The 9346-nt window shown below is 50.9% G+C and overlaps 1 protein-coding gene across 11 annotated transcripts in view; it reads left to right on the top strand.

Moving 5' to 3' along the window:
* Window positions 1-1885: 1885 nt before the first annotated feature.
* Window positions 1886-9346, top strand: part of AARS2 (alanyl-tRNA synthetase 2, mitochondrial) — a 35901-nt gene continuing 28440 nt past the window's right edge. For 7 of the 11 annotated variants that reach the window (XM_030557239.1, XM_030557237.1, XM_030557238.1 and 4 more), the window contains exons 1-6: window positions 2276-2518; window positions 3638-3826; window positions 5101-5246; window positions 7427-7621; window positions 8074-8218; window positions 8812-8957. In XM_030557239.1, coding sequence (XP_030413099.1) covers window positions 2291-2518; window positions 3638-3826; window positions 5101-5246; window positions 7427-7621; window positions 8074-8218; window positions 8812-8957 — 1049 coding nt within the window. In that variant the 5' untranslated portion in view covers window positions 2276-2290. Of the gene's footprint in view, window positions 1947-2275; window positions 2519-3637; window positions 3827-4565; window positions 4879-5100; window positions 5247-5922; window positions 6132-7426; window positions 7622-8073; window positions 8219-8811; window positions 8958-9346 lie in introns of those variants that run through there. The other 4 variants (XM_030557242.1, XM_030557235.1, XM_030557243.1 and 1 more) reach the window with 4 other exon arrangements.

The raw sequence follows: 9346 nt of genomic DNA, 5'->3' as shown, positions 1-9346 counted from the left end.
CCCGGGACTGTTGTTGCAGGCTGCTGCGTCGGCTTAAGTTAGGGCCAGTTACTGCTCCCATAGGTTGCAGGCAGGGGTCAGTGATGTTCAAAGCATAACTACCCAGGTCTGGCTCCTGACATGTCGTGCTTCCCAGGGTGCAGGATTTGGATCCCAATCCTACAGTGCTCACCTTCTTGGCCATGATGCCAATGAACTGAGCTGGAAGAAACCAGCAGATCTCTAACCCCCATTGTGTGTTTAAGAAAGAAAGCTGCATGGCTCTCTCCCCCATGGCCACCACTGCTCTATCATGTGTACCCACCATGCTGACACAAGCCCAGCAGAACGGGCCCACAGACTGTACCAGCAGTACTGTAAACTCAGGTGAGAGCTTCGCATGTGAAAGCGTTATCACTCCTTGCACAGAGGGTTGTCAGTACACAAACAGCCTGAAGAACGATACAGATGTCAAACATGTTCTCTGATCTTTTCAATTTTGAGACTCAAAAGGTATTACCTGTAACATAATAGGTATACAACTTTGACACAGAAACATGATTTCTTCCTTTATTTGGTGTTGCCAACTCTCATGATTTTATCACAACTGTCACAAAATTTTGGTGTCTTTCTGAAAATGCCAGCTCCTGGAAGCAAGGAATTAATTGAGAATCTCACCTTTCATTTAAAAAAATAAGTTTATGTCCTAGTAGGAAAAAAAACTTGAAAACGAGGCTTGAAGGTATCCTGAGGTCTCCAAGAACCAAAAGGCAAAGAAAAAGACCCCGACATTTTTTGTTAAATATCATGATTTTTGTGGGCCTGATTCATGGCTTGTATACTCAGGATTAGCAATACTGATTATTATTGAACATTGGAGATGTGGAAAGCGTTGTCCAAAACAAAAGAAACCTTGGCCCCAGCATGCTGAAGTTAATAAATATATGATGCACAGGGCCCCATATCGGTGGAACTGAACAACAGGCTAGAGGAGAAATAAGATCCACCAGCTGACAGGTCAGTCAAGAGAGGAGGCAAGTAGACAATGCTCAAGGGTCCTGTTTCATCAGGGAGAGGAACTACGGTTGCCAACCCTCCCAGTTTCATCCCAGAATCAGGCCCTATCTCCCAGAGGCTACTGACACCAAGCCGGGAGATTTTAGGACACTAAAAGTCCGGCAGCGTAATGGGGCTAAGGCAGGCTCCCTGCCTGCCCTGGCCCCGCACCACTCCCGGAAGCAGCCAGCACATACCTGTAGCCCCTGGTGGGAGACAGGGGGTCTCTGTGTGCTGCCTGTGCCGAGCGTGAACTCCACAGCTCCCATTGGCCAGAAACTGTGGCCAATGGGAGCTGCGGGGGCAGAGCTTGCAGCGTGGGTAGCATCTTCTGTTCCCCCTTTACCCCCCCCCCCCAGGAGCCACAGGCTGCTTCCAGGAACAGTGAAAGGACAGGGCAGGCAGCGAGCCTGTCTTAGCCCCACTACACTGCTGGTTTGGAAGCAACCCCAAGGAAGCACCTCCTGGCCGGAGCCTGCACCCCAACCCCCTGCCCCAGTACTGAGCCTCCTCCCACATCCTGCACCCATCCTGCACCTGAACACCCTGTCCCAGCCGAGCCCCCTCCAGCCCCCAAACTCCCTCTCACACCTTGCACCCCACACCCCTCCTGCACCCCAACCCCCTGCGCTAGGCTCAGCCAAGTCCCCTCCCCCCTCCAAACCCCTCAGCCCCAGCCCAGAGCCCGCACATGCCAATCCTGTCCCTGCTCAGTGAAAGAAAGTGAGGGTGAAGGAGAGTGACTGACTGAGGGAGCGGGTTGGAGTGAGTGGGCCAGGGCCTCATAAAAGGGGCGGAGCAGGTCCAGGAGCAGAGCAAGGGTGTGTGGGTTTGTTGATTACACAGTTGGCAAGCCTAAGGGGAACTGTCACTGAAGACAAAAAGGAAATGGGCCAGTAACTAGGGTTTATGTAAGTAACACTCCCCACTCCTGCCACAACCTCCCCAGAAAAGCCGCATGGGCTCCACACTGCGCCTTGGCCACCAGCTGGTGCAGAGGACGGGAGCACCGAGCCCTGCACAGGGTGGCCCAAGCCGAGCTCGCTCCCCGCGGAGCAACCGGGTGCCTCAGGAGGGCCCATAAAAGGCGCACAGCCTGCTGGGAAGATGAACTCTGCACACCCCCTGCAGCTCCCCGATCCCATCAGTCCCTGCGGCAGGGAGGTCTCTCTTATTGCCGCCTCTCTCGTTGAATGGTTTCCCTCTGACTAAGCGAAGCCGGGCCTGGGTTTCAGGAGTTCCGCCCACAGTTAAGATGGCGGCGGCAGGCCATATGCGGGGGCTGCTCCGGGTCCCTCCGGGTTGGCGCTGCGGCTCCTGCCGGGCTCGCTCCTCCGCCGCCGCCTGTCCCCCGGCCGGGCAGGTCCGCCAGGCCTTTCTCCGCTTTTTCCAGGAGCAGCACGGACACCGGCTGGTGCCCTCGGCCCCGGTGCGGCCCCGCGGGGACCCTGGGCTCCTCTTCGTCAACGCGGGCATGAACCAGGTGGGGCGGGTCCCGAGCCTGCAGACAGGCGGCTCCAGGGGCTGACGCGGCCCCCACCCGGGTTCCCGGCTGTAGCTGCTGCGCCGTACCCGAGCCCCGGGGCTGCCTGTCGCTGGCCAGAGCCGCGGTCATCTCGCAACCGCGTCTTCGCTGCCAGGGGAGCTCTTAGCAGCCCCAGAGCTGTAGTCCCTGTTGTGTCCCCCCCTCTCCCCCAGCACCTGGCTGATGAGTGCTGTAGCCAGCCAGTGTCTGGTAAATCTTTCAAGAGCTGGTGTACTTACCCGTCCTTAGCTATCAGAGGGGTAGCCTGTGTTGGTCTGTACCCACAAAAACAAGGAGGAGTCCGCTGGCATCTTAAAGGCTAACAGATTTATTTGGGCATAAGCTTTCAGGAGTAAAAAACCCACTTCTTCAGATCCATCCTTCACTGTGAGAGTGGCATACTGCATCGGGGCAAAGGGCTACAGCCGCTTCTCTGGGTAGCACCTATGGATCTATTGTGCATGTAGTTCACCCCATTGCATCTCTCTGTAAATAAAAAATAGCAGCATAGCATCTAGGTTCCTCACTGTCATTGCAGGGAACACCCCTGTGAGGCAGGAGAGGGCTGTCCCTGCCTGACAGATTAAGTGATTTGTTCAAGGTCTCACACACAGTCTGTGTCTGAGCTGGGAATTGAATCCAGGTCTCTTGGATCCCAGATCAGTGCTTGGATCACTAGCCCATCCTTAAGTTCATCTGCCATGGGAACCAATGCAATATGCAGTGCTTAGTCTCCCATTAGAGTTGAAAATTCTACTTCACAGTGCCTTTTGAAGTTTTCCACCTTGGACTGAAAATGAAACCTTTGGAATGTTTTCCACAAACATGGAATGTGTTTGGGAGGAGGGGGCCTGTGGGAGACTCTCAGGTTCAAGTCCTGCTCTGCCTTGATTTGGGATGAAAAATTCTGCTCTCTGAATCAGTGACTTGAACCTGAGTCTCCTACCTTCTATGCCAGTGCACTAACCACACAGCCAAAGAGTCTCTCTCAAGCCTTTCTGACAGATTTCATGGAAACAGATGCATCTCTGTGAAACTCTATGAACATGGCATGATTTTGTTTGTGTTCCCTTTTAGTTCAAGCCCATTTTGCTGGGCACAGCACATCCCCGAAGTGAACTGGCACAGTACCAGCGTGTGGTGAACAGCCAGAAATGTGTTCGCGCTGGTGGGAAGCACAATGATTTGGATGATGTGGGCCGAGATGTTTACCACCACACCTTCTTTGAGATGCTGGGGAACTGGTCCTTTGGGGATTACTTCAAAGTGAGACATTAGAGCATGAGCTCCTTAGGGCAGGGATCAGGTCTTGCTGTAAAGTGTCAATTGCACTCTGTGGCACTGTAAAAATAATAATAATTGTACCAGACATGTTCTTTCAGCTGCTCTGATGAGCTTGAGATTTTTTTTGCTGCAGGTTCCATGATTTAAACCAAAAGTTCCTAACCATAGTCAGCAGAGCACATGCTGTCATTCTGTGGAGAGTGGCTGATTTTACATCTGCCAAATCACACTAAAAGAAGCTACCAATACATTAAATATTTAGCTAATTCTTCCATGAAAGTGGCAATTTGTGTAGTTCTCATAAAAATGGTATGTGATGGCAAATAGAGTGGCAGGGGAAGAGGATGGGTGACACCAAATGGGAGGGAAGGATTCCATGAAATAAACTCTGGTTTAAAATATGATCCATATTAGGAAAAGGTTTGCTGACCTCCCGGGTTTAAACAATGCATCTCTGATGGGAACCCTGAATTGGATGCTCACCTCTAGGACAGGGTTTCTCGAACTGTGGGTCGGGACCCCAGTGGGCCATGACCCCATTTGAATGGGGTTGCCAAGGCTGTTGTTGGCCATGGGCCTCAGCAAGTCTAAAGCCCAAGCCCCACTGCCCAGGGCAGAAACTCTTGGGCTTCAGCTTTTTCACCCCCGCCCAGGGCAGCAGGGCTCGGTCTTCAGTCCCCCCTCCTAGGGTATGGATTAATTTTTATTGTCAGAAGGGAATCATGGTGCAGTGAAGTTTGAGAATCTCTGCTCTAGGAATTAGCCAAAGAAAATGATGCCAGCTTCAGATGATTTGGGCTAAGAAATTCATGGTTCGTGGAACGGGCTATGGAGTCTGGGACCCAAATTGGGGTAGAGATTGCAGCCTAATTCCTGGGGAACAGACATCCGCACTTCAAATGTCACCATGATGGTGCTAATGTCCCCCTTGTTGACTTACTCATCAAGACTGTCCCCATTGCAAGAGGGTACAACTCACAGTGCGCCGCCTATTGGACAGACCATCCTGGGATACTCAGGTCACCAGTAGGAAGGTAATAACTTGCCTTACTTAGATACCTGAAAGCCTGCCTTGGTAGCCTAGCCCCTTAACACTCTGTAATACGCTATGGAATGGCAAAGGGAGAGTGCAGCCAAGACCAGCTTCTTGAGTGTATGATTCCCTTTCCTTCTACCCCTGATGCTTAAGTTGGAGTTTCTCACCTGGGTGCTCCTAAATAGCTGTGCTTTGCTTTGTTTTTCCTCAATCCATTCAGGAGGAGGCATGTGGCATGGCATGGGAGCTCCTAACACAGATCTATGAGATCCCAAAAGACCATCTCTACATCACCTATTTTGGAGGAGATGCCTCACTGGGTTTGAGCCCAGATGAGGAAACCAGGGACATATGGCTCAGCCTGGGGTAAGTGTATGAGAGAAGTGGGATGGGTGTCATGGGCAGAGATGGGAGATGCAAGTTGACTCACCTGCTCTTTAGCTGTTGGATACAGGTGTGCAAGCGAAAAGGATCCGTTGTTTCTTTGACTGTCTTATTTGAGTCCTGTTCAGTTGGATTGTTATGAATTCAGTAGTGGCCCGACAGCCCTGAGATGTCTTACCCCTAGATTGCCACTTCAAATGCAGCTGTGGGTTAGTCAAAGTGATTACTGTCTGGCCAGTGTGAAATAAGACCGGTGGTCTCAGTCCTGTCCTTAGTAAAGATATCCACACAATTCCACTACCACAGTCGATGGTACAGTAGAACCTCAAAGATATGAACAGCAGAGTTACGGACTTACTGGTCAACAGGGCACCTTCTGGAACCAGAAGTAATCAGGTTGCAATGGAGACACACACACACAAAAGCAAATACTTTACTGCCATGTCCGTGGGCTGCTTTGGGTCCCCCCAGGTTGACGCTGCAAGATAAGGGGAGGGTCAGGACTCTGGGCAAGGGGTGGGGCTCAGAGCTTCAGCCCTGTGGGGAGTGCCAGGGCTCCCTTCCCCGCTTCAGTGGGTGCCAGAGCTTGGGGCTTTAGCTATGAGGGAAGCACCAGTCTCATCCCCAGCTCTTCCCCGTAGCTAAAGCCACAAGCCCCAGCACATCTCACGGGACTAAAACTGGGAATGGAGTCGTGGGGCTGAAGCCCTGAACCCGAGTGCTTCTCCTAGATCTAAAGGCCTGAGCCCTGGTGCTCCTGAGAGTCAGAAGCCTCCCCCGCTCCCCATGGCTGCAGCCCCAACCCCCGCCCCTCCTGCCACATTGGCTGAAGCCCGTAACTTCTGACAGCAGTAGCCTGTTCTGCAGGTACAGAGATAATATTTTCTTCGTTTCGGTTTATTCAAGTAGCTCAGTTCAATGACTATTACATTGATTTCTTAACTTTCAGGTGAGAGTTGAAAAAGCAGGAAAGCTTGTTTTCCTCTTCCAATATACTATAAATTAGGTATGAGAGGATGAGATCTAGTTCTAAAATCCTGAACGACATAGTGACCTGAAACAATCAGTTAAATTCACTAACTACAAATAATACTCCCTTTGTTTAGTAAATCAGTTAGTTTTTAAATGAAAAACATTTTGATAAACTTTTTGATACATAACAAATAAGGATCCAACACATTTGTTTTCAGTCAAAAAAATTAAAATGCTGTTTTTGTGCATTAATAATTGAATTTGAACTTCCATCCAAATTGAGCTTGACACAAAACACAATTAAAAAATTATTTTCATATTGTATATTTAAAAAAATGCAATAGGCATCATTTTCTACAATAATAGACATTTTTAAATTAAGAATCTGAATATGCATACATTAAGATATATAATTGGTTAAATATATGTGCATAAGTATAATGGATCCTCCAGATTAGCCAAAAGAAGCACCGGATATAGCGTAAAGGCTATATTAAGTTGCGATCAAAATGTTTTAAAGGTTACCAACAATGAGAATCAGCCTTTCTTTAGGAAAATAACTTAAAAAGTACAAATGCAAAACAAAATTAAAATTGATGATTTAAGTTTAAATCAAGGTTTTCTACCTGCTGATAAAAATTGAGGATTTAAATCAATCCACCCTACTCCAGGGCAGGGAAGAAGCTTGTTGGTGAAAAGTGCTGGTGTGTGTGGGTTGCTTGTACAGCAAGGCAGCAGCACATGTCCTTTGGCCCCATGCCTCTCTCTCTCTAGCCCTATTCAGCACCTTTCAGATCTTGACCCTTAGAGTTTGCTCCAGTGAAGGAAACCGATCGATTGACCCAGTGGAAGAAGCATCTCCCACATCAGCTTGTGCCAAAGTGAGTCTGTTGGCCAAGTTCAGCAGTGATCAGGGTGCCCTGTGCTGTGACTCAGTTTGTTTCTGCTCAATGGCCATTGTTGGAATAGAATGTCATTAATTTAGGAGCAAAGAGGGGGGAGGCTAATTCAGCTCCCTATGAGTAGAAGCAAGTTAACCCTATAGAGTTTGGAAGGTGAGATGGCAATACAGTCAGAGAGAGAATTCCCCCAGACTCCTCTCCCTGACCCCTGGTAGCCTGTAGCTCATGCACTCTGAAGGGAACAATCTGCTACCCTAGCCCTGTCAACTCTGCTGCTTTCCTTTTTAGGGTGCCTCCCAGTCACGTGCTTCCTTTCCCACTGAGGGAAAACTTCTGGGAGATGGGTGAGACGGGCCCTTGCGGCCCCTGCACCGAGATCCACTACGACCATGTGGGTGGCAGCAGGCACGCGGCAGGACTGGTGAACCAGGACAGCCCTGATGTGGTGGAGATCTGGAACCTGGTCTTCATGCAATACAGCAGGTACTGGGCTGCTGGGGGCTGCCCCAGAGGCTCATTTCCATAGTATGAGACTTTTACCTCACTAAAGACATTTATGTTCGAGGAGTCCCTGTTCCTTGCTAGCAGATGGCAGCACACAGGGCAAGGAGGAGCCTTTCTCTAGCTCCCCACTGCTCTCATCTGGCCTGACCGCTGTCCCCTCTTCCCCTGCTGCTTTTTCCATCTCTGCCTTGTCTCACAGACCTCTCCTGTCCTGCTTCTGCTCCTGTTTGTCATGTCCTGGGGATTGCCCCCTTTTGCTGTGTAGCTGCACCTGTTGAGTCACCTCTGTGCCCCTTCCTGTACGCTGCCCTGCTGCTTCCATCCCCAGTCTGTGTCCCCTCCCAACTCCACCAAGATTCATCAGCACTTGGGCTCAGACTAACTTTTGCTTCTCTGGCTTGTGTTTTGGATGGGGGCTGGTGTGTTGCCAGAGAGACTGATGGGAGTCTGCGTCCATTGCCCCAGCACCACGTGGACACGGGGATGGGCCTAGAAAGGCTGGTGACGGTTCTGCAGAGCAAACGCTCCAACTACGACACAGACCTCTTCACCCCCATCCTGGATGCCATCCATAAGGTGATGATCAGCTGCTAGGGGGTCACAGCTGAGCCTAAAGCACTTCCCACTCTGTGTGTGTGTAGAGATTACTTGCTGAGCATTGAAATGCAGCCCCCTCTGGGGTGGGATGTAGCAGCTGTAAAACAGTACACAGCAATGTTGCACAGCAGCTTAGGACAGGACGTGAGTCCAGTTTTGAAGAACAGTGGGAGTTTAGGGAGACAGGAGAGAATTTCCAGGTTGGAATTTAACCAGGACATCAGAGTTGATAACCCATGTTACAAATGGCCTCGGATTTTATTTGCCCCAAGTGGCCAGAGCTTGGGTTTCACGATGCCTGTGACATACATGAGCCCTGGTCTCTCACATGCCAGATAGGTGTTAATGGGGAGCACTTGGCATGCAGGGCAGACTGGCATGAGTGTGGGAAGAGAATTGGACACATACCTGGCATTAGGAGACAGGAACCTCCCAGGGGTCAGCCCTGAGAACACCCACCCAGAGCAACATTACGCAGAGGTTATGGCCAAATGCCTTTTGGAGCAGCTGTGCCATTCAGAGCTGGGTGCCTCCACTAAAACATCTCCTTTTCTATCCCCACCCCTCCACAGGGCTGCGGGGGGCCTGGGTACCAGGGCCTGGTGGGGGCGGCCGATGTCGGGTCCGTGAACATGGCCTACCGTGTGGTGGCGGATCACGTGCGCACCCTGTCCGTGTGCATTGCCGACGGCGTGTATCCCGGCATGTCCGGGGCCGAGTAAGGATGCATGATAATGGGGGGAGGGGAGGAGAGTACGAGCAGCAGTAGAGTGGATGGAGGGAGAATGGGTGAGTTGAGTGGAGTGAGATGGAGGTAAGAGAGACTAGAGGGGATACAGGACAGGAGGGGTGTGGAGAAACTGGTGTGGTTATGCAGAGTTGGCCCTTTAGGGATCAGATGGAATAAGTGTGAGGTGGGGGAAGCTGGTGTTTGGGTTTGTGTGTGGGAATATGGGTGGAGAAGGCAGAGCTGGTTTGTGCTTGTGGGGAGACCTGGGCAGGATGGGGAGTTGGCTTTGTGTGCAGGGATCTGGGCAAAAAGAGTGAGCTGATTTGGGCAAGGGAATGGGTAGAGAGGAGGGAGCTGGCTTGTGAGTGGGTCATGGA

The sequence above is a fragment of the Gopherus evgoodei genome, chromosome 3 (genome assembly GCF_007399415.2).
Source record: "Gopherus evgoodei ecotype Sinaloan lineage chromosome 3, rGopEvg1_v1.p, whole genome shotgun sequence".
NCBI classification, from domain to species: domain Eukaryota; kingdom Metazoa; phylum Chordata; order Testudines; family Testudinidae; genus Gopherus; species Gopherus evgoodei.
Note: the sequence above shows the minus strand (reverse complement) of the source record. Positions and strands in the feature narration are given on the sequence as shown.